This window comes from Ovis aries, chromosome 14 (genome assembly GCF_016772045.2).
Source record: "Ovis aries strain OAR_USU_Benz2616 breed Rambouillet chromosome 14, ARS-UI_Ramb_v3.0, whole genome shotgun sequence".
NCBI lineage: Eukaryota > Metazoa > Chordata > Mammalia > Artiodactyla > Bovidae > Ovis > Ovis aries.
In genome coordinates, this window is record NC_056067.1 from 1,322,830 (window position 1) to 1,346,327 (window position 23,498).

Consider the following 23,498-nt stretch of genomic DNA (forward strand, 5'->3'; position numbering starts at 1 on the left):
GTGAATTTTGTGTTTAAGAATTTGCTTGAGAACTTGTTTTCATGTCTCTTCAGTGATTCCTAGGAGTTAGGTTGCTGGGTCATGTGGTAGTGGTGCTTAACTTTGCAGGGAATCGTCACACGGTCTTCCACGGTGACTGCACCCCTCTACTTTCCCACCAGCAATGTACGAGGGCCCCAACGAGTCCCTGCCCTCATCTGTCAGTAATGCCTAACGCGGCTCCTGGCATTAGGCATTACTGACACTCATCAACGCTCGCTACTGTCTGTTTTGTTGCTAACAGCCTCCCTAATGGATGTGAAGTGGTGTTTCATTCTGGTTTCTATTTGGATTGCCTAATGGCTAGTGGTGGTGAAGATCTTAACACGTGATTGTTGGCCATTTGTACATCTTCTTTGGAGAACTGTCTATTCAAATCCCTTGCCCGTTTAAAAAAATCATTGCCTTTTTGATAAGCTCCTTTTCTGTCATGACTCGCCAGAGCACTTTCTGTGTTTCTCTTGGTTGCCACCAAGAACTCCAACTGATCTGCTTCTCCCAGCTCCACAAGCCAAGGCCATACTTGTCCTTCCGACCAGCACGGTGACTCGACATTTGTACAAGCAGCCATCTGGCATTCTGGACACAGATGGTGGAACCTGCTGGGCATTCTGGACACAGATGGTGGAACCTGCTGGGCATTCTGGACACAGATGGTGGTACCTGCTGGGCATTCTGGACACAGATGGTGGTACCTGCTGGGCATTCTGGACACAGATGGTGGAACCTGCTGGGCATTCTGGACACAGATGGTGGAACCTGCTGGGCATTCTGGACACAGATGGTGGAACCTGCTGGGACTCACCCTCTCACCACCCTAGGAACAGGGAGGCCATGGGGCCATAGCGACCCAAGTTCAGGTAATCACAAAGAAAGGAGAGCCCTGGAGAAGCAGTCGTAAGAATAAAGAGGGAGGTGCGAATAGAAACCCAAAGCCCACAGAGGCAGAGGTGAGAGGGGCTAGAAGTCAGGCGTGCAAATGAGGCTCCTGAGTCTGCGCTTTATTCAGGACCGAGGGTCTGAAAACCTCCGGAGCAGGGCCTGGGTCCTGTGGGTGAGCAGGGAGCAGGGTGGGTGGGAGGAGGCCAGTCTGCCAGAACCATTCTGGGTTGTCTAAATCCCCCACTCACAATGAGCATGTGCAAGTCTGGCTCATCCATAACTTAGTTTAATCCTTTGTAGGGTGCCCCGTGGGTGGGGAGGAGCCTCCATCTGCCCCAGAGGGTCCAGCCTGGGTGGACTGGAGCAGGCGCTTCTCCCTGCTGGTCTGGACTCCTGTTTCAGGGCCTGATTAAGCCCCATCTTCCGGATCAAAAGCAGGCTGGGGGAGTGGGGGCACCCAGGCTCCCCTCCTCCTCCACCAGCCTCTGTCGACCTCACTTGTACCCCGCCCGACGTCCTGCAAGGTCTGAGACCTCTTTGGTTGTTGGCTGCAGTCCCAGCCAGGCCCTGGTTCTACACGGGAGGGCAGGAGGGCCAGCGGGGCTGTGCACCCAGGCGCTGGCTGGGGAGGGGCATGGCTGAACCTCAGGGCCCTGGGTCCCAGCGGGAGATGTGCTCGCGAGCTGGAAAGGAAGAGGAAGAACAAGGGCCGGTGACTGTCCTGGGATGCGGCCCTGCCGCACCAGGTCCAGAAATGGCCTCTAAGGGACCCCCAGGGAGCTCCAGATCCCCTGGCAGGGGCTGTGGGACCGGGTGAGGTTTCACCTCTGCCCTCACAGTTCAGGCGCTTGAGGGAATCAGGGCACACCCAGCAGGGCCCAGTGTGATGGCGTTAGTGGCCAGAGACAAGGGACCTCGAGAAATCCCCGGCCGGGTGCAGTTCGGGTCTGTGTGGACTGGGGCCATCTCCTGCTCCGGGCTCCAGGGGCCTGCAGGCCCAGGATGGCCAGGATAGCCTCGGGCCCAGTGTGCAGAACCTGCAGGTCTGTCACCCGGACACCCCGGGGACAGGGGAGCCTCAGGCCCGGTGTGCAGACACTGCAGGTCTGTCACCCAGACACCCCCGGGGACAGGGGAGCCTCAGGCCCGGTGTGCAGAACCTGCAGGTCTGTCACCCAGACACCCCCGGGGACAGGGGAGCCTCAGGCCCGGTGTGCAGAACCTGCAGGTCTGTCACCCGGACACCCCCGGGGACAGGGGAGCCTCAGGCCCGGTGTGCAGAACCTGCAGGTCTGTCACCCGGACACCCCGGGGACAGGGGAGCCTCAGGCCCGGTGTGCAGAACCTGCAGGTCTGTCACCCGGACACCCCGGGGACAGGGGAGCCTCAGGCCCGGTGTGCAGACACTGCAGGTCTGTCACCCGGACACCCCGGGGACAGGGGAGCCTCAGGCCCGGTGTGCAGACACTGCAGGTCTGTCACCCAGACACCCCCGGGGCCCGGGCCCAGGCAGGGAGCCACAGGAAGGCCCTCACCAAACTGGCAGATGTAGCGGTTGCGGGTTTTGCAGCGCTGGTCATTCCAGTTGAAGGCGGCAGACGCCTGCAGCTCCACGCAGTTGCCAAACCTGCGGGCCGAGGCGGCGAGTGCTCAGGCGGAGGAGGGAGGCGGGAGGCCGGGAGAGGCTCCAAGACCTCTCCCGGGGGCCACCTGTGCCCAGCCAGGGCCTCCCGGTGCCCCACCCCACACTCACAGGGGCCTCTGGGAGTCGGAGCCCCCCGCCCCCCGGTCTCCACACCTGCTCCTCCAGCCGCTCCAGCTCCTCCTTTCTCAGGGGGCGCCTCGCCTGCTGCCCCTGTCCGCCCCCAGGCCCCCAGGCCCCCAGGCCCCCAGGACAGGCTGCGTCCTTCCTCCCACCAGGCCGAGGCTGTCTAGGGGTGGACCCAGGCCTGGCATGGCTGCCCTCAGGGAGGTCAAGGAGGGGTAGGGGCGCTTGTGAGTCTCGGTGGGCACACAGCCTGACCACCTCCACCCCCGCCCGGGCCCCTGGGCCCCAGGGAGGCCCAGGCCCTCAGGGCGCTCGGGCAGGAGGCAGGCGGGTGGGGTCTGGTCGTGTCTGAGGGTTCAGCACGCAGGCCCCGGTGGGAAGGCGGGCAGCGGAGGCTCACCCCTGGTTGTCCGGCTGCCCGAAGGCGAAGCTGGTGAAGGACTGGTGCTCCCCCGTGGTCCAGCGGAAGGAGTCCCTGGCGCTCTTGTAGGTGAGCCCTGGGCCACAGCAGCCAAGGTTGGCCCCGCACCCAAGGTCCCGGATCCCGCCCGCTCCCTGGGCTGAGGCCTGCCCAGAGCCTGCTGCCTGATGCCCGGTAGGCCCCCGGCCCTGAGACCCCGTTCCCAGCTCTTCCGGCTCCTCTCCGTCCTCTCTCTCCCTGGGGAGGGGACGCATCAGCCTGACTTGGGGCTCCATTCTGGGCTCCTAGCCCTCACCACGCCCTGACTGCTGGCAGGGCTCCGGGTTACCACGGCCCAGATCCCTGGAGGGGCGTGGGTGTCCCAGCCCCACGAGCACTGCACGCGGGTGGACACACACGCCCCCCTCCCCCACATCACCCAGGCACTCACCGATCCAGAAGTTCCTGGTCTCAAAGTCACTGTCGGTCACCTCGTTGGTGGTCTCCAGGCGGCCCAGGTAGAAGGCCAGGATGTCCTGTACTTTCTGGCTCTCAATCTGGGCGAGCACCCCACCCTTGCCCTGTAACCCATACTCTGGGTCACACTGGCCCCAGAGCGCAGGCCAGCCCCTCCTGTCCCTCCCGCCGCCCACCGTGGCCACGGACATCAAACCTATGTGCCGGCCAGGCTGTCCCCAGCCAGCCATCCCCACCAAAGCCTCCGCCTTCCTCTCCCCTGCCCACCTCTCCTCTGGCAGGGTCCCAGCCTAGGAAGGGTTTGTTTCACCTGCTCAGTGTCCTAAATACATCGGGATTGCTTGCCAGCATTAGTAAGTTGAGAGGTCGAAGGAATGCATCTCTTAATCCAGGGTCCCTCTGTTAAGACCCCTGCTTGGGCCCAGGGGGCAGCTGTCGGGAAGGTGGAGTGAGCTGTTACCTGGCATTTCATCTTGGCGCCGTAGTAGGTGTCCGCCTCCGAGGACACCATGAAGCAGTCTCCGTCGATCCTCAGATCACAGGTGTGGAAGGGAAAGCGCACCTTAGCTGGCGGGAGGGGAGCCTGACTTTGTGCGGGACCTCAGAGCGGTCACGCTTCCTGTCCTGCAGGCTGTTACGCTCAGGGTGCCCCTTCCCCAGCCACCTGCTCCAAGCTGGTAAATATGCAACAACCAGCTCTCTCTCTCAAAAAAGATAATTGCAGCAGCTCTGTTTCTGGGGTGTAAAGACTCCCCGCCATGGCCAAGTTCACTCAGGGAGTGGGCGAGAGTGCACACCATGGCCGTCTGTGGGCTGGTCCGGGCGGGACCCAGCCCTCACCGAGGGGTCCAGGCGGGCCTAGCCAGTCGGGGCTGTGTGGCGGGACTCACTGGCGCACTGGGCTCCCCCGAAGCCGACGTCACAGACGCAGGAACACTCCTCTTCCCGGAACCGGCCGTGCACGCACGGCACGCTACACCGCACTGCCAGGATGGGGGCGGAGGATGTGCACAGATGCCAGCCCCAGCAAGAACACCCACCTGGGACTCCTCTGTGCTCTGTGGCATCTTTGGTTTGATCTTGTCAAGAGAAGCGAATCAGAGCTGGGGGAGGAGCTGCTCATGGTCACAGAGCTGGGGGATGGGCGGGAAAGGACTCCAGCCAGGATCCTTAGCTGCCCTCTCTGCACCCTCCCAGAGCCTACGGGCCAGATCTGGTTTCATTTGCAACCTCCTGCACGGCGCAGGGTCTGGCGGACAGTCGACAGTCGGTGCTCAGTGGATGCCTACTGGACGAGGATATGCTGTGCGCGCTTCACTCACCCGGGTGCCCTGACCCAGCTCCAGGTGCCCCTCACCTTGACAGTATCTGCCTGTGTATCCGGCGGGGCACAGGCAGTGGCAGGTGCTAACGTTGAGAAGGCCGTGGTTCCGGCAGCTCATGCGACACGGGTTCCTGGGGACCTCTGGTCAGACAGAAAGGAAACGCTGAGCGGGCCTCCTCTGGGCAGGCCAGGCCGGTGCCTCCCTGGGTGCTGGGCCAGGGCTTCCAGGACAGCCTGTCACCCTCCTCTGCATCACCAGATCAGACCGGCTGGTGAGGGCACTTACCGCAGAGCCCCCCTGCGTGATCCCAGGCTTTAAAGCAGCCGGAGACGCTGGCCGTGCAGAGCGAACACCAGGCGCCCTTCTTGTAGGGGACGATGGTCTTCCCATTGACCTCCCAGTTCCCTCTGCAAAAGCAAGCAGCAGAGGGCTACAAGGACCTGGCCTTGGCCGTGGCAGGGACAGGCCCTGCTGCCTGCCCCCCAGCCCCTGTCAGTTCCTTCCTGCCCTGCCAGGGAGTCAGGGAGCTGGGTGAGACAGAGAGATTTCCCAGGAGAGAAAAGATGACCTCCAAATGAATACTGGACAGATTTCCTGAATGCAGGGTGGTGCTTCCAGGAATGGGCAACTGAGCAGAAGTCACGCTCTGCATGGCCAGGATCCTGGGTGCTGCTCTCCCACCAGGGATGCAGACCCAGGGGTAAAGGCCTATGGGTGGGTGTGTGGGTGTCTCACCCTGGCTGAGAGCACCCCTGCCCTGCAGCCCAGCAGGAGACGGCAGGGCTCTGCTATGCAGGGGGCTTACCCGGGAGAGTAGGCGCAGACAAAGGCTTCCAGCTCGCCCTGGGCCCCAGAGCAGAGGTGCCGCCCACAGCCCAGCTGGCTCGAGGTGGCCCACACGAGCTGCAGGAGACATGGAGGCTCAGACACCCCATCGCGCGCCCCCTCCACTCCCAGTCTGGGGACCTGCAGCCTGCAGGATGCTCCCCTGGGGAGGACAGGCATTTTTGCCCCAAACCAGGCAGATAAACAGTTTTGTCACCTCCCTGGGAACCCCAGGAGCAGAGCAGCTGTGCTGGGCAGGGCTGTAAGGATGGGTGAGAATAGTCTAGAAAGGCCTCCTGGGTGGGGAGGTGAGGGTCTGCAGATATCTGAAGGGTGGGGAGACTGGACGGCTGGAGGAGAGTGGCAGCGGGAAGACCTAGACATCAAAGGCCTTGCAATGGTTGCAAAAATGGCCCCAACGCTTCACATGTCCCCACAGCCCATTCTTTACAAAATGTGGTTTTGCCTCAAGAGGAGTCTCCCGTGCCTCGAAAATGGCTGGCCCCGTGGCTTGTGTTGCTCAACACTGGAGAAATGATAGTCCAGCCATTTCAAACCTAGGTCTCAGGAGACCCCGCAGTTTCCACTCATGCTCTCTCATGCTCAGCCACCATGTGAACAAGCCTGCTGGAGGCTGAAAACCCTTAGAGGGCAGAGATGATCTACTGAGGCCACTGCGGACAGCCAGCTCCTAGCCCACCCAGCAGCTGGTTGCGGTTGCAGGAGTGAGCGCTGCCAAGACCAGAGGAAACTCCCAACCGAGCCCAACCCAGACTGCCAACCTGCAAGATCACAGGATGCTGAATTCTGGGATAGCGTGTCAGGCATCAGTAGCTACCTGACACAGGCTTTTAATAGTGTCCAAAACTTAGGTTCAAAGTATTAGAATCAGCGACCGCTCGGAAATAACACAAATGGGCAATGCCCAAGAACAGCCCAGCAAACGCCAGTAGCTACTAAAAATGACCAGCATGAGGCCGGGAGATATGCCCGGGGAATCATATATATATACGTATCTCCAACAAGTAGAATGTGCATTCTTTTTCGGAGTGCATGGAATTTTGCAGACATTGATCCCTCACTAAACAGCAAAGTGAAAGTGAAAGGTGCTCAGTCCTGTCTGACTCTTTGTGACCCCATGGATTATATAGTCCATAGAATTCTCCAGGCCAGAATACTGGAGTGGATAGCCTTTCCCTTCTCCAGGGATCTCCCAACCCAGGAACTGAACCTAGGTCTCCCGCATTGCAGGCGGATTCTTTAGCAGCTAAGCCACGAGGGAAGCCCAAGAATACTGGAGTGGGCAGCCTATCCCTTCTCCAGCAGATCTCCCCAACCCAGGAATCAAACCGGGGTCTTCTGCATTGCAGGCAGATTCTTTACCAGCTGAGCTCTCAGGGAAGCCTACTAGCTGCAAAGCAAGATTCAGTAACTACCAGATAACCAATGTCTTAGAGATCACATTCTATGAACTCAACGTTATAAAATCTAAAGGAAGTAATTTAGAAGTAAGTAAAGGAGAAAACCTGGCTTCCCTGAGAGCTCAGCGGTAAAGAATCTTCCTGCCAATGCAGGAGACATGGGTTTGATCCCTGGGTCAGGACAATCCCCTGGAGAAGGAACTTGGCAGCCCACTCCAGTATTCTTGCCTTGGAAATCCCACGGGCAGAGGAGCCTGGCGGGCCTCAGTCCACGGGGTCGCAAAAGAGTCAGATATGACTTAGCGACTAAACAACAAAGGAGAAAACCTAGTTAGGAAATTTAAGTATACACTTCAAAATCACAGACAACATTATAATGGAGGGACTTCCCTACTGGTCCAGTGGTTTGTCAATCAGAATAGATGCTGGGCTGGAGCAGGATCCTAGAGACCCACTACTGTGACAAATATACCTGTTCTGATTCTAGATGCATGAGAGATCCTCGGTGTTCCAGGGAAGAGGCTAGGGCAGGTACCTTCTGGGAACGTGGGATAACAACTGTTTACTAATACGTAAGTATTTTAGTGTTTGATTAACTCTTATAACAGACGGTACATAGATGAATCACAGTCCTGCAAGTAGGAAGGCAGGGAAGCGTTAATGTTTAAAGATATATATTAATGTTGGTATTGCGATTATTTTTTAGAAAGCTGTTTTTAGTTGTGGCATGTGGGATCTAGTTCCCTGACCGGGGATTGAACCTGGGCCCTCTACACTGGTAGAGTGTGGAATGAAAAAGTTATCTTTTAGACATACATGCTTATTTATGGATAAAATTACAAATCTAAAATTTGCTTAAAAATAATATGGGAGGAAAGGGAAATAGGTGAGGCTATAGATGAAACAAAATGAGTCATGACAAGAATATACAATGGAGAAAAGACAACCTATTCAATAAGTGGTGCTGGGAAACTGGGCAACATATGTGAAAAAATAATATTAGAACATGACTTTAAAAATCTTAACAAACTTAGATTGGAAATAAATGCCTGTAAAGGCTACTTATTAAGTTCATATGAAAAAATTAGTAGAAAGAATCAAGAATAGCCAGAAAACTTTTGAACAATAATATGGGGGATTTTCCTGTCAAAAAACTTTTTATGAAGCCATAATAATTAATGCACATATGTACAGAGTAATAAAAAAAAAAGCAACAAGAAGAGAGAACTCAGCAGATATAGGAGCTTGGTATATGACTGAGGTGGCATTAGAGTCCATGGGGGAAAGAGTCAATACTTAATACAGAAGTAAAAAAAAAAAGATAAAATGAAATTCTACATCACCTGGTGGCTTAATGACTTCAATATGAAAAAAGGAAAATTTTAAACTTTGGAAGAAAAGAAAGACTATCTTCCTGATGCCAGAGCTGAATAGGATTTCTTAAACATAATACAACAAATGGATGAACCATAATGAAAAACATGAGAAGTTTGATTATGTTAATATTAAAATTCTCTGAAGATTTCTTATAAAAGTCACATAAACAAAGAGAAAATACAAGCCATATGTTAGAAAAAAGTATCTGCAACCAACATGACCAACAAAAGTACAAAGACAATAGAAAAGATGCTCATAAATTATTAAGGGAAAGATGAAATTAACCAGCACTGAAGCAGAACAGAAAAGAGGCTCAGTCTCACAGGTAATCAGAGAAATGGAAATTAAAAACAGAATGAGGTAGTGTTCCACAGCACCAAGTTGGCAAAAATTAAGGAGCTGACAGTACTGGGAAGTGAGAACTGGTTTGCGGACAGGATGGAGTAGGGGACACACTTTGACAACAGGTAGCAAGGTTGTAAGTGCATGCTCCCTCTGACCCAGCCGCTCCCCTTCTAAGTGGATCCCTAGGGCGGGAGTCCCCAGTCTCCAGGATCTAGTACCTGATGGTCTGAGGTGAAGCTGACATAATAATAGACATAAAGTGCACTATAAATGTAGTGCACTTGAATCATCTGGAAGCCATCTCCCTCGATTCCAGTCTGTGGAAAAACCGTCTTTTACAAAACCTGTCTTCGATGCCAAAAAGGTTGGGGACTGCTATCTTAGAGGAATTCTGGACCCGTGTGTGCAAGAGGGCCTGAGCTGGGATTTATGTGTTGTGGTGTGACTTGGAATAGTTAAAAAAAAAAAAAAAAGTAACCCCAGATGCCCCAAAATCGTAGTTTATTCATAGTGAATCTCCCATGCTTGCTCAAATCAATGGAAGTAAATCTTACAAATGTGATCTGAAGATCTGAAGTGATGGCAAAAGGAAGTGTACATTTAGGTATGTTTAGAGAGCACTTAGGATTTAACAACACACAGCTCACTTGCATAAGGAGAAAAGGCATCAAAACCCTTCCACGTGTAGCAAAGGTATTCCAACATGCTTGAGGGAATTCCCTGTAGTCCAGCAGTTAGGACTGGGTGCTTTCAGTGTGGGGGACAGGGTTCGATCCCTGGTCAGGGAATTGCTTGAGATTTTGCCTGTGTTTTTCAGGGCTGAACCTTGGCACCTAAATGACACCAGTCATAGTGAAGATACAAACAATTTTGTGGAGGGGAGAGAAAAAGGAAACACGCTTGGGGAAGGGGGGGGATCCACCTGGACTCCTGGAGAGCAGGAAATTTACCTCTGGGGAGCGACAGAGGTGAGTGGAAGGGGAGGGCTTTGGCTTAGCTTTATTTTTTTTTTAAGAAATTATTTAAAAAAAACAAATATAGTTAACATTGTCTAAATCTAGGCAGTGGGTAAGAAACTGGGAGCCGCTCAGTTGTGTCCAACTCTTGGCGACCCCATCCACTCCAGTATTCCGGCCTGGAGAATTCCGTGAAGCGTCGAATGGGTAAGAGGGAGTCCGTTATTTGATTTAGTTTTGAAACATTTCACGTTTAAAGCTGAAAAAAGGACAACTATCGGGAGGAAAAGCGACCGCCAGTTTTAGGACAAACTGTAGACCCTCCGAGCGATGGCAACCCACTCCAGTGTTCTTGCCTGGAGAATCCCAGGGACGGAGGAGCCTGCTGGGTGCCGTCTCTGGGGTCGCACAGAGTCGGACACGACTACGCGACTTAGCAGCAGCAGCAGCGGCGGCAGCAGCAGACCCTCCGAGCAGGGGCCCCGGGCGGGAAGGCCGGCCTCACCTGAGTGTAGCGGGCGCAGCTGGCGTTGGGGGCGCACTCGGCCGCCGCGTGGCTGTACTGCCGCCCCTCGGAGAACCACAGGCCCACTACGTGCACGAAGGTCGCGGAGCCCGCGGGCAGCAGCTGCGCGTTCCAGCCCACGTGCCGGGCGGCCCGCGGGACGGAGGCCGGGCTTGGGGCGGGGGCACCGCAGAGGGCCGCCCGGGCCTGGGCTTGCCGGGCCAGGCTGTCGCTCCAGTCCTGGGGGGCGGGGGGCACACACAGCAGCATCAGTCGGGGCCCCGGGCCAGGCTCGACTGACTCACCCCCGCTCCGCACCGCAGCACGACCAGAGGCCGTGCGCCTACAAGGAGAGCCCTCGAGCAGGGATCGCGGTTGGCGGCTTGAGCGCTCTGAGCTGGTTTCGCCCACTTCCTCGGGGCCAGGGAAAGGCAGGCAGGACCTGCAGGGGGCGCTCCAGGCTGTGGGAAAGCCACCTGCCCATCTGGCCCCGAACCCCAGAGCCCGGCTCGCCCAGCAGAGAGCCTCCGGTGATGGCACCCTCAGGCCATGCCCAGGACTCCACCCCACTAAGGGGCCGGGTGTTCCTGGGGGCGAGTGCCAGCCCAGGAGATGGGGTGGGCCTCTGCTGTAATCTTTCCCGTCCCTAATGTGAGTTCTGCCGCGCCCAGGGCTTCCGAACTGGTTCTGTGCTAGGTGAACCTGGCCCTGTTACTGTCAGAAAGGCTCCGTCTTGGCGACCCTTCTGCGATGTAAAAAGTTGCAACAGCCGCGCTGCTGTGTCTTATTCCCTAATTCTGGAGTGTGTAGGGGCTCTAGCTGGGAAACCGGACCCGAGAAGGTGTAAGAGGTCTCCAGGGCCTCTGCTTTGGTCTCAGAAGGCAGAGCTCTCTGGAGTGGACCCTATCCACTCTCCCCAACCAGGCGTCCCTGCCCCCATCCACCAGTCCCCTCCTCAGAAACAGGGACCTCAGCAACTAAGATGACATGTGTCCTGGTCCAGCCCTGCCACCTCATTCCAGTTGTATGACCTCCAGCCATCTCCTGATCTCCATGAGACTCAACATACTCTTCTGTAAAATGGGATAGTAAGGTGGGAGCTCCCTGGTTGCCTAGTGGTTAGGGTTCTGGGTTTTTCAGGGCCCTGGTTCAGTCCCTGGTCGGAGAACTGAGATCCCACAAGCCATGCGGCATGGCCAAGAAAAAAGAGGGGGTAATAAGGTAACCACAAGATAAGATGGTGTGAGGACTACATGGCTGCAGGGAGCAAAGTGCTGCACTTAGGCCCTGACCCCAGCAGACGGTGGTTGTGATTTCACCGCTGATGGGGGCTGCACGGGGCCCTTCAGGGCCTCAGCCTCCCTTGGGTGCCCAGGGGCAGAGCTGTGCGTGTGACAGAGGCTGAGCGGTGGGGCTCCACTTGCGTTTTTAATGAGGTGCTCTTTTCTTAGCCTCAGGCACAAGGGCCGTGGGAAGTGCAGGGCCTGACCAGAAGCACCCTCATCCCAGGCACTAGGGCTGCGCGTGTGGGAGTCGGAGCCAGGACCTGGGCCCCTGGGAGGGGCTGAGCACATGCAGAGGCGGGAAAGGGGAGAGGCGACCCCCCCCCGCCCGCCCCGCCCCCACCTCCTGGGAAACTGACCCCCAGTGCTCAAGGTCGCCGCAGCCGCGCCGCCTCGGAGGAGTTTGTGGGAAGCAGCCATGGGGAACCTGGCCGGCCCCACGCTGGTCCCCCCTCGCTCCCTGGACCGTTACGTGGGCGGGGGCAGCCGCGGGCCGTACTGGGGGGCCCCAGGGTGACACCTGCGACCCCGCAGCCCCGAGGGAGTGCTGGGAAACCCTGCACCCCCTCCCTGGCCCGGGTGAAGGGGCCACTCCTGGTCGCCTGGATAAACTGCTGGAGAAGTCGCACACAAGCCCCCCGCCCCCGCCCAGCGGGCTGCCTTTCCCGCCCCAACGAGCCTCCCGTCCCGCTGGGACGCCTTTGTGACCTCCGCTTTCCCGGAGGAGGGGACCCCACTCCATCCCTGTCTTCTGGTCTCCGGGGCAACGGGAAGGGATGCAAGCAAAGCCCGAGGGCTGTCTTTCCGGGAGGAGGGAGCCGAGGCTCTCCCCGTGAGCAGGCACGGCCGGGCCGCCGTGGGCCAGGGGCGGCCGCCCCTCCCGCCTTTCTTGTGCAACGGCGCCTGGCCGCAGCACGGCCTCCCAGCCGGTCAGGGTCGCCCCTCCGCCCCGTGAACCGGGCCAGTACGGGTACTCACCATTCTCTGCATGTTGGCCGCAGGCGGGTGGACCCGGCTTCGCAAGCGGTTGTGCAGGGAGACGAGGAGGAAGCTCTCCTTCTTGCTCAGGACTGGGGTGGGAGACAAGGTCAGGCCACCTGGGCAACGGCCCTTGGGGCCACCGCAGCGCAATGAGGTGCAGCCCTGCACTTACGGTGCAAAATCCAAGACGGGGCAGATGCTGGTGGGCACATGCAGGGATGGGAGCAGAGGGTGGGGAGAAGGAGAGAGGCAGAGAAAGGAGGGGGACTGAGACAGACAGGTGTGGGTGTAAAGGAGGCTGAGAGCTGGGGTGGGGTGACCGAGGGGATGCACCCCGGGCGGCTGGGCATGAGGAGGGGCCGTAGCCCCTCTGCCTGGGGATCCTCTCAGCCAGTCTCCCCCACGGCTCGCAGGGCACCTCCTTGTTCTTCCTCCCCCCCCTTTATTCTCCTGCCCCAGCTCCATCCTCCTGCACCCCTCTCAGGCCTCTGGAATGTTCCAGGGTGGCTCTTTCAACTGCACCAGCCTGCCCTGGGCTCAGGCCTGGGAACTGGCTCCTGGAAGCCCCCGGGACCCTCAGAGCATCTCCAAGTTTCCCTCACCCCGTGGCCCCCTTACCTTCAGCCATTGGAACCCGCTGCTCCTGCAGCTGGAGTGGCTGCACCCCTGCCCAGGTTGTGCCAAGGAGAGCTAGGAGCAAGGGCAGGAGGCCTGGCCGGTGGCCTCCAGGCCTGGGCGAGGGCTCCAGCCTCAGCATGGGCCTGGTGGTGGCTCTGGGCTCTGCCAGGCTCAGCAATCCAGCTTGCTTCCCAGACTGGACGGAGCTATTCACGATCTCAAGGAGTAGCACGGGGCTGGCAGACAAAGGGGAGGCTGCTGAGTAATCGGTGTCCGGACAGCCCCCGTTGTCAGTGCTGGCATGGAAGGAGGCAGACAGCTCCCATCCCGGGGCGCCCTCCCTCCCCTGGCCGTGGGCCTGCCCGCCTGCCCGCCCGCCAACAGCCAGTCGACCAACCTACTGAGTGGTTCGTAGTGACCCCGTGGCCCCTGCTAATCATTGCAGGATTATTGGAGCCCTCAGGGAGCCCTCGGAGACACTGCTGATTGGCCCGCAGACATTCCAGGGCTGCAGATTAACGAATAATAGCAATGCCCAGGCTGGAATGGTATCCTCCAGGCTCATCAGCAGCTTCTCTTCCCAGCCCCTGGCCCAGGGAGGCTGGGGCCTCGTGCCCTATGGGCGGGCAGGAACTGGGCAAGACCCCAGGGGAGTTCTTTCCTTTCTTGGGAAGCTTGTCCCAACCCCCAGCCATGAATTAAACATAAGCAGGTGGTAACCGCACACCAGTCAGGTGCCACCGGTGGGTGGGGGCACCAGGGCGGTGGGTTTGTAGGGGAGTGGGCGGGGGCTGCTCCATGGGTGCCCTAGGACGGTCTTTCTGAGCGATGTCGGGGGCTGGGCCCCAGCCCTGGTGCCCCCACCCACGTGACTGCTGGCCTGGAACAGGGAAAGCGGGGAACACGTGATGCTCCTGGCTGGCTGCAGTCCTCGGGGAACAAGTCAGCCTCCGGGCCCACAGGCAGGAGGGCCACTGGCTGCCCTGGTGCTCTGGGGCCCGACTACACCAGCCTGGCACGGTCCCCACAGAATCAGCTGGAAGGTGCCCGCAGCTCCTAGAAAATATAAGTGCGTCCCCCTCGGGCAGATTGAAGGTTATTCAGCCATTCGCAGGGGACAGGCCAGCGAGCCAGGTGCTTCCTCCTCCTGGAGTTTGTGTGACCCCTGAACCCTGGGCCAGGCCAGGTGTCAATTCCTCAGAAGCTTTCCTGAGATGCCAGTGGGCCTGGCTTTTGCGGCTGGGGCTGGGGGAGGGGAACACGATGGAATGTGGTTACCTTTGGGGGCGTGGAGAGAGGGTCAGGCACAAGGCCCCCAAAGCCAGCCTGGGGTTGGGTGTCCCCATAGATGTCTCAGGGCCTGGGGCATTTCTTCTCTCTCAGACAGATGACCGGACAAACTCAAGGTCACCTTGTCTGGATCCCAGCAATGCTTAATAAAATAGGGATCTTTTTCTATAGAGTCTATGAAGCAGCTTCAAATATGTGAGTTCACTTGGGCAGGGAGGACGAGGTGCTCAGTCTGTGGTTGGGGAAGCTGGGGTCAGTGTGTCTCAGGCCTGGCCCCAGTTCACCCAGCAAGCACAGGGTACCCACGGCTGATCGAGAGGCCCCGTCTTTGCACTCCCGGACCGTGGTGCCGACCTGCTTTAGTTCCCATCTTGGCCCTGTGAATTCAGTTCCCACAGCCCTGCTCTGCTCCAGGTAACAAAAGACCCAATTCCTGCTCCTGGGCTTTGAAGATAAACGTGGCTGGTTTTCCTGGAATACCACGCAGGGCAGCAGCGCAGGTGGGAGGAAACTATACCTTGGGGCCTGGAGTGGAGCGACTTTTGAGCAGCCCTGGCTCACCGTGAGAGGAGGCCAGGGTGAGCCCCGTGTGCAGGAGCCAGAAGCAAAGAAGCAGAGCAGAGTAAAGGCCAGACCGGACATCAGAACCAGGTTCCGACCAAGGAGCCCTGTGCGACCCTGGGATCGTCACTGCCACCCTGGGTCTCAGGGCAGCGGTGTGAGGCAGGGTGACAGCCTGCCTGGGGCATCGCACCTTGGTGTACGTAGTATTTCCTCCTGGGTCCAGACCTTTTCCAGGAGCCTGCTGAGTGGCTGGGATGGGTTTTGAGAATGGGCATGCATTCCCCTTCTTGTAAAAAGTGTTTCCCAATAAGCAACTTCTCTTTTAGCAACTTAATCATTTACATATTGACGTTTTTATCTCGGCTGCTCTGGGTCTGCTGGTGTGTGCAGGCTTTAGTCGCGTGAGCAGCGGCCTCTCTCTAGCTGCCATGCAAGGGCCTTCTTTGCGGGGCCTTCTCCTGTTGCGGAGCATGGGGCGCACAGGCGTGGTTACCCCACAGCATGTGGAGCCTTCCTGGACCAGGGATCCAACCCATGCACCGTCCGTTGGCATGGGGATTCTTAACCCCTGGACCACCAGGGAAGTCTGAAACCTCTCTTCTGGTTTCTATCACCATAGAAATCACTATTTATTCTATTGCCATTTGTTATCACCATTCTATCACCATTTATTTGTAATGTGTGCCGTACTGAGTTACTCAGTCATATCCGACTCTCTGCAGCCCCATGGACTGTAGCCCATTAGGGTCCTCTGTCTATGGGCTCTCCCAGACAAGAGTAGTGGAGTGGGTTGCCATTTCCTGCTCCAGGGGATTGTCCCAACCCAGGGATCAATTGCGTCCCCTGCGTCTCCTGCATGGATCTTTACCACTAGCGCCACCTGGGGAGCCCCCCGCATTTCATGTAAACGGACTCAGAATACACCGGCTGTGAGGCGCGGACGCGTCTGCTCCGTGGAATGCTGCGGGATTCGTCTGTGTTGCTGCCTGTGTAAGTCGGTTGTTTCCACTGCTGCTTTAATAGATGACAGTGTTTCACTGAATTTTCATTCTACTGTTGATGGATATGAGGTTGTTTTAAGCTTTTGTTTATTATGGATAAAGCTACTATACACATTGTACAGTTTAAAATTTTTATTTAATAAACACCTGTAAAACAGAGAAAAGACAAAGTTGTCCAAAGCATGAAGGGAAGAGGGGACAGCACCTCAACGGATCCTATAGAAACCAGAAAGGTCTTAAGAGAGTATTAAGAGCAACTTGATGTCAACAAAACAGACAAGTACAATGGACAAATTTCTAGAAAGATACATTACCAAAATTGAGTCAGGAAGAAATAGAAAATCTAAAAAAAAGAAATAGAAAATCTAAGTACATCCACCATAGCAAAAGAAATTGGATGGAAAAATCTTCCCACAAAGAAAAGCTTAAGTGCAACTAACTTTACTGGGGAATTCTATCAGTATTTAAAGGAGAAATAATACCAATCATGTACAAACATTTCCAGAAAGTAGAAGAGGAAGATTTTCCAACTCACCTTACAAGATCACTATTACCCTGCCACCAAGGCCAAAGACACCTCAAGAAAACCATAGATCAGTCACTCATGAATCAGTCCAGTTCAGTTCAGTCCAGTCGCTCAGTCGTGTCCAACTCTCTGTGACCCCATGAATCACAGCACGCCAGGCCTCCCTGTCCATCACCAACTCCCGGAGTTCACTCAGACTCACGTCCATCGAGTCAGTGATGCCATCCTGCCATCTCATCCTCTGTCATCCCCTTCTCCTCCTGCCCCCAATCCCTCCCAGCATCAGAGTCTTTTCCAGTGAGTCAACTTTTCGCATGAGGTGGCCAAAGTACTGGAGTTTCAGCTTTAGCATCATTCCTTCCAAAGAAATCCCAGGGCTGATCTCCTTCAGAATGGACTGGTTGGATCTCTTTGCAGTCCAAGGGACTTTCAAGAGTCTTCTCCAGCACCACAGTTCAAAAGCATCAATTCTTCGGCGCTCAGCCTTCTTCACAGTCCAACTCTCACATCCATACATGACCACAGGAAAAACCATAGCCTTGACTAGACGGACCTTAGTCGGCAGAGTAATATCTCTGCTTTTCAATATGCTATCTAGGTTGGTCATAACTTTCCTTCCAAGGAAGTAAGCGTCTTTTAATTTCATGGCTGCAGTCACCATCTGCAGTGATTTTGGAGCCCCCAAAAAATAAAGTCTGACACTGTTTCTACTGTTTCCCCATCTATTTCCTATGGAGTGATGGGACCGGATGCCATGATCTTCATTTTCTGAATGTTGAGCTTTAAGCCAACTTTTTCACTCTCCTCTTTCACTTTCCTCAAGAGGCTTTTTAGTTCCTCTTCACTTTCTGCCATAAGGGTGGTGTCATCTGCATATCTGAGGTTATTGATATTTCTCCCGGCAATCTTGATTCCAGCTTGTGTTTCTTCCAGTCCAGCGTTTCTCATGATGTACTCTGCATATAAGTTAAATAAGCAGGGTGACAATATACAGCCTTGACGTACTCCTTTTCCTATTTGGAACCAGTCTGTTGTTCCATGTCCAATTCTAACTGTTGCTTCCTGGCCTGCATACAGATTTCTCAAGAGTGATCTGGTATGCCCACCTCTTTCAGAATTTTCCACAATTTATTGTGATCCACACAGTCAAAGGCTTTGGCATAGTCAATAAAGCAGAAAGAGATGTTTTTCTGGAACTCTCTTGTTTTTTCCATGATCCAGCAGATGTTGGTAATTTGATCTCTGGTTCCTCTGCCTTTTCTAAAACCAGCTTGAACATCAGGAAGTTCACGGTTCACGTATTGCTGAAGCCTGGCTTGGAGAATTTTGAGCATTACTTTACTAGCGTGTGAGATGAGTGAATACAAAAACAAAAATCCTCAATGAAATATTATAAAAATCTAGCATTGTATGAAAGGATTAGTATCATGACCAGGTAGGATTTATTGTAGGAATACAAGGTTGGTTTAAAATGGAAGTCAGTTAATGTAGTGCATTAACAGAAGGACTTGGCAGGTAGCGCAGAGGTAGAGAATCCACCTGCCAGTATAGGAGTGAGAGACGCAGGGTCGATCCCTGGTTTGGGATGATCCCCTGCAGCAGGAAATGGCAGCCCACTCCAGTATCCTTGCCTGTGAAATTCCATGGACAAAGAAGCCTGATGGGCCCAGTCCATGAGGTTTCAAAGAAGCAGACCCTAGAAAGACTGAGCATGCACGCCCTGTAATGACAGAACAAAGGATGAAACTCGTGATCTTTTCAAAGGCGCAGAAAGAGCATTTGATAAAACTCCAAACCCGTCCTGCATGAAGATTCTCAGCAGACTAGGAATATAAAGGAAATTTCTTATCTCGATAAAGGGTCCCAGTTATGGGCTTATATGATTTGTATCCCCCCAAATTTATATCTTGAAATACTAATCCTGGTACTTCCAGATGTAACTGCATTTGGAGATAGAGTTTTTAAAGAGGTAAATAAGGCTAAAGGAGTCATTGGGTGGGTCCCAACTCAATATGACAGGTGCTCATCAAAAGAGCAAGAGAGTTCCAGAAAAACATCTATTTCTGCTTTATTGACTGTGCCAAAGCCATTGACTATGTGGATCACAATAAACTCTGGAAAATTCTGAAAGAGATGGGAATACAGACCACCTGACCTGCCTCTTGAGAAACCTATATGCAGGTCAGGAAGCAGCAGTTAGAACTGGACATGGAACAACAGACTGTTTCCAAATAGGAAAAGGAGTACATCAAGGCTGTATATTGTCACCCTGCTTATTTAACTTATATGCAGAGTACATCATGAGAAATGCTGGACTGGAAGAAGCACAAGCTAGAATCAAGATTGCTTGAGGAAATATCAATAACCTCAGATATGCAGATGACACCACCCTTATGGCAGAAATTGAAGAGGAACTAAAAAGCCTCTTGATGAAAGTGAAAGTGGAGAGTGAAAAAGTTGGCTTAAAGCTCAACATTCAGAAACCGAAGATCATGGCATCTGGTCCCATCACTTCTTGGGAAATAGATGGGGAAACAGTGGAAACAGTGTCAGACTTTATTTTTTTGGGCTCCAAAATCACTGCAGATGGTGACTGCAGCCATGAAATTAAAAGACGCTTACTTCCTTGGAAGGAAAGTTATGATCAACCTAGATAGCATATTGAAAAGCAGAGACATTACTTTGCCAACAAAGGTCCGTCTAGTCAAGGCTATGGTTTTTCCAGTGGTCATGTATGGATGTGAGAGTTGGACTGTGAAGAAAGCTGAGTACCGAAGAATTGATGCTTTTGAACTGTGGTGTTGGAGAAGACTCTTGAGAGTCCCTTGGACTGCAAGGAGATCCAACCAGTCCGTTCTGAAGGAGATCAGCCCTGGGATTTCTTTGGAGGGAATGATGCTGAAGCTGAAACTCCAGTACTTTGGCCACCTCATGCGAAGAGTTGACTCATTGGAAAAGACTCTGATGCTGGGAGGGATTGGGGGCAGGAGGAGAAGGGGATGACAGAGGATGAGATGGCTGGATGGCATCACTGACTTGATGGACGTGAGTCTGAGTGAACTCTGGAAGTTGGTGATGGACAGGGAGGCCTGGCGTGCTGTGATTCATGGGGTCACAGAGAGTTGGACACGACTGAGCGACTGAACTGAACTGAACTGGACTTATAAGAAGAGGAGGTGAGGAGACATATATCCAGAGGGAAGACTCCTCGAAGACGTAGAAAATGGCCTTCTGTAAGCCTAGGAGGGGTTTCCCTGGTGGCTCAGTGGTAAAGAATCTGCCTTCAATGCAGTAGACACAGATCCAATCCCTGGGTCGGGAAGATCCCCTGGAGAAGGAAACAGCAACCCACTCCAGTATTCTTGCCTGGAAAATCCCATGGACAGAGGAGCCTGGTGGGCTGCACTGCGTGGGGTCTCGAAAGGGTCAGACATGACTTAGCAACTAAACAACAACAAAAAACCTAGGAGAGAACTCAAAATAAACCAACCCTGCTGATGTCTTGATCTTGGCTTTCTAGCCTCCAGAACTGCGAGTAAATGCATTTCTGTTGTTTAAGCCACTCAGTCTGTGGTACCTTGTTATGGCAACCTAGCAAGTTCATACAGCGCCTATGAAAACACTGCAGCCAACACTGTATTTAACGGTGAAAGACTAAATGTGCTCCTCAGTTAATAGCAGAAATAAGGCAAGGATGTCTACTCTCACCACTTCCACAACACTATACTGTTGAATGTGCAATTAGTGCAAGAAAACAAAGGTATCCAGATTGGAAAGGAAGAGGGAAAATGGTCTGCAAATGATATGATGCCGAATGTAGAAAATCCTAGGCAATTTTTAAAAAACTTGCTAGGACAATGTTCTCAGGATACAAAATAAATATGTAAAAATCAATTGCATTTGAATAAACTACAAATAATACGAAAATGAAGTTGACAAAATATTTCCATTCACAATAGCATAGAAAGTATAGACCTAAATGCATAAGACTCAAGAGCCTTACTGAGAGAAATGAAAGAAGATCTAAATAGATGGAGAGACATCGCACATTTATGGATTAAACAACTCAATATTGTTAAGATACCAGTTACTTCCAGATTCATCTACTGATTCAGTGCAATTCCTATCAAAATCCCACAGCCTTTTTTTTTTGAAAGGACAGTGATTTTATTCATCACTATTCCTGGCTGCACTGGGCCATTGTTGCTGTCCTCGGGCTTCTCCAGCTGCGCCAAGTGGGGGCTGCCCTCTGGGTGTGGTGCACGGGCGCCTCATTGCGGAGGCTTCTGTTCTGGAGCATGCGCTCTGGAGCATGCACGCTTCAGTAGTTGTGGCGAGGGGGTTTAGCTGCCTCTTGGCATGTGTGATCTTCCTGGACCAGGGGTCAAACTCATGTCTCCTGCATCAGCAGGCAGATTCTTAATCAGTGGACCACCAGGGAAGTCCCTCTTTCTTTTCTTTTTCTTTCTTTTTTTGAATGAGAACTAGGTCCTAAAATGTATACGGAAAGGCAAAGCAATCAGAATAACCAAAACAAATCTGAAAAAGCAAAAAATGGGAGAACGAATACTACCAGATTTCAAAACTTGCTATGAAACTATAATAACCATAACTATGTGGTATGGAGAAAAGATAGGTCTACAGATCAAGGGAACAGAATAGACACCCTGGAAATAAAGAGCTAAACTTATGGTCAATTGATTTATTGTAAAATTTACTGGAGTATGGTTGATTTACAACGTTGGGTTAGTTTCAGGCGTACAGCAAAGGTATTCGGTTACACATGTGCATGTATTCATCCTTTTTCAGATTCTTCTCTCATACAGGTTATTATAGAATATTGAGTTCCCTGTGCTATTCAGCAGGTCCTTGTTGATACATAGCAGTGTGGGCTTCCCAGGCGGCTCAGTGGTAAAGAATCCACCTGCCAATGTAGGAGACACAGAGGATGCCAGTTTGATCACTGGGTCGGAAAGATCCTCTGGAGGAGGAAATGGCAACCTACTCTAGTATCCTTGTCTGGACAATCTCACGGACAGAGAAGTCTGGCGGGCTACAGTCCATGGGGTTGCAGAGAGTCGGACACGACTGAGGGACTGCGTGTATGTATGTATGCAGCTTAGGTATTTTGGTGCAAGATGCTTTCAACTTTGCAGTACATTTGAAATCTCTCTCTTCTTTTGAATTTTTAGCTGCGTTGGGGTCCTCATTGCTGGGGCGTGGCTTTCTCTAGGTGCAGCGGATTTCTCTAGCTGCGGTGGTTTCTCTTGCTGCAAAGCATCTCCTCTAGAGTGTAGGGGTCCAGTGGTTGTGGCCCACAAGCTTAGTTGCTCCCCAGCCTGTGGGATCTTCCCTTCCCTGGGATCCAACCTGTGTCCCCTGTATTGGCAGGTGGATTCCTAACCACTGGACCCCCAGAGAAGTCCAAAGAACCTTCTTCAAGCCCTGGACTAGAATGTTTTGGGGCTTCCCAAGTGGCCCAGTGGTAAACAATCCACCTGCAATATAGGAGACATGGGTCCCACCCGTGGGTCGGGAAGATCCCCTGGAGAAGGAAATGACAATCCGCTCCAGTACTCTTGCCTGGAGAATCCCCTGGACAGAGGAGCCCGGTGAGCTACAGTGCAAGAGGTCGCAAAAGAGTGAGAGCCGACTTAGTAACTAATCAAGAGCGTCCTTGGGCGGTGGACCACCGGGGATCAGTCTTGGCGACTCGCCTGCAGGGCGGAGCAAAGCCCAGCCCTCCCACGCTCAGCGGAGAGGCGCCTGCAGGAATCACCTGGGTCTGAGGGGCGTCTCGGGCGGAGTCCAGGGCGGCTCCGAAAGACCCAGCCCGCCGGCCGTTCGCCTGCGTCTTGGCCGAGGCGGTGTCCCCCGACGGAGGTGGGGCCTCGCGAGACCCGACGGAGGAAGACAGGGCTGCAGATGCAAGGAGGTTTACCGGAGGGTCTCAGGGATGAGATGAGACCGGTTGTCTGCTCCAGAGAAGGAAGAGAGGAGGGCCTGGTGGTCCAGTGGGTAGGACTTTGCACTCCCAGTGCCGGGGCCCTGGGTTCAGGGAACAAGATCCCACAGGCCGCAACTAAAAGGCACTGCATGCTACAATGAAGATCGAAATTCCCTCTGCTTCATTAAAACCCAGCACAGCCACGAACCCTGGTCTCCCGCATTACAGGCAGATTCTTCACTGTCTGAGTCACCAGGAAGCCCAAATAGAAGAGGGGATGGAGTCAAAGGTCAGGAGAGGACCTTATGGGTCCTGCGCTTAACAGGAAGTAGCCCGGAGCTAGGTAGGGGTGCCTGCTAGCTTACGCCACAAAGGTACAGGGTCTTTTGCAAGGATGACCGAGTGGTAATGGTTCAGAAGCTAGGAGGACGCTGACCGTACCTCTTGATGGTGAGGCCCGTGGGACAGGGCTGGCCATGTGGCTGCCGATGCCCTCAGGAGAGCTCCGTTTCCATTGAGACAGCGGGTGGAGAGAGCATCAGTGACGGTGTCACCACCTAGGGTTCTTGGCCTCTTTAATCAACAGAACTTGAAAAGAGGCCAGACAAGAGATTCAGGCCAGGCTGCACCAGGAGGGAGTGAAAGCAAGTAGCAGAGTCCCTTTATTGGTGGCAGTGAGGGTCCTTGTATGAGGTGAGTGTAGGAGCGGGTCCAGGGGGTTGGGCTGGAGGAGGGGCTTAAGCGGTCTGCCCGCCTCTGCGGTGGTGGTGTGTGCAGGGGTTTCTTCTACATCCTCTCTAGCATCCGGTATTTGCAGATTTTTTGATGATGGCCGTTCTGGCTTGTGTGACATGATACCTCACTGTAGCTTTGTTTTCATCTCTCTGATAATTAGTGATGCGCATCTTTTCTTGTGCTTTTTGGCCATCTGTCTGTCTGTCTTTGGAGAAATGTCTATTTAAGTCTTC

The 23,498-nt window shown here is 53.9% G+C and overlaps 1 protein-coding gene across 2 annotated transcripts; it reads right to left on the reverse strand.

Moving 5' to 3' along the window:
- Nucleotides 1-1,191: 1,191 nt before the first annotated feature.
- Nucleotides 1,192-13,570, reverse strand: LOC101115646 (C-type lectin domain family 18 member A-like). 2 transcript variants are annotated; one of them, XM_027977617.3, is made up of 12 exons: nt 13,203-13,570; nt 12,582-12,673; nt 10,321-10,560; nt 5,697-5,794; nt 5,177-5,298; nt 4,924-5,031; nt 4,457-4,549; nt 4,027-4,133; nt 3,541-3,670; nt 3,090-3,186; nt 2,457-2,548; nt 1,192-1,604 (listed from the first exon to the last, which is right to left on the reverse strand). In XM_027977617.3, exons 1-12 carry the CDS (start codon nt 13,339-13,341, stop codon nt 1,567-1,569), a joined length of 1,356 nt encoding a protein of 451 aa, XP_027833418.2. In that variant the 5' UTR covers nt 13,342-13,570; the 3' UTR covers nt 1,192-1,566. The 2 variants fall into 2 exon arrangements, with proteins under 2 accessions (XP_027833418.2, XP_042087394.1); XM_042231460.2 differs by having other exon boundaries at nt 4,457-4,645.
- Nucleotides 13,571-23,498: the final 9,928 nt, after the last annotated feature.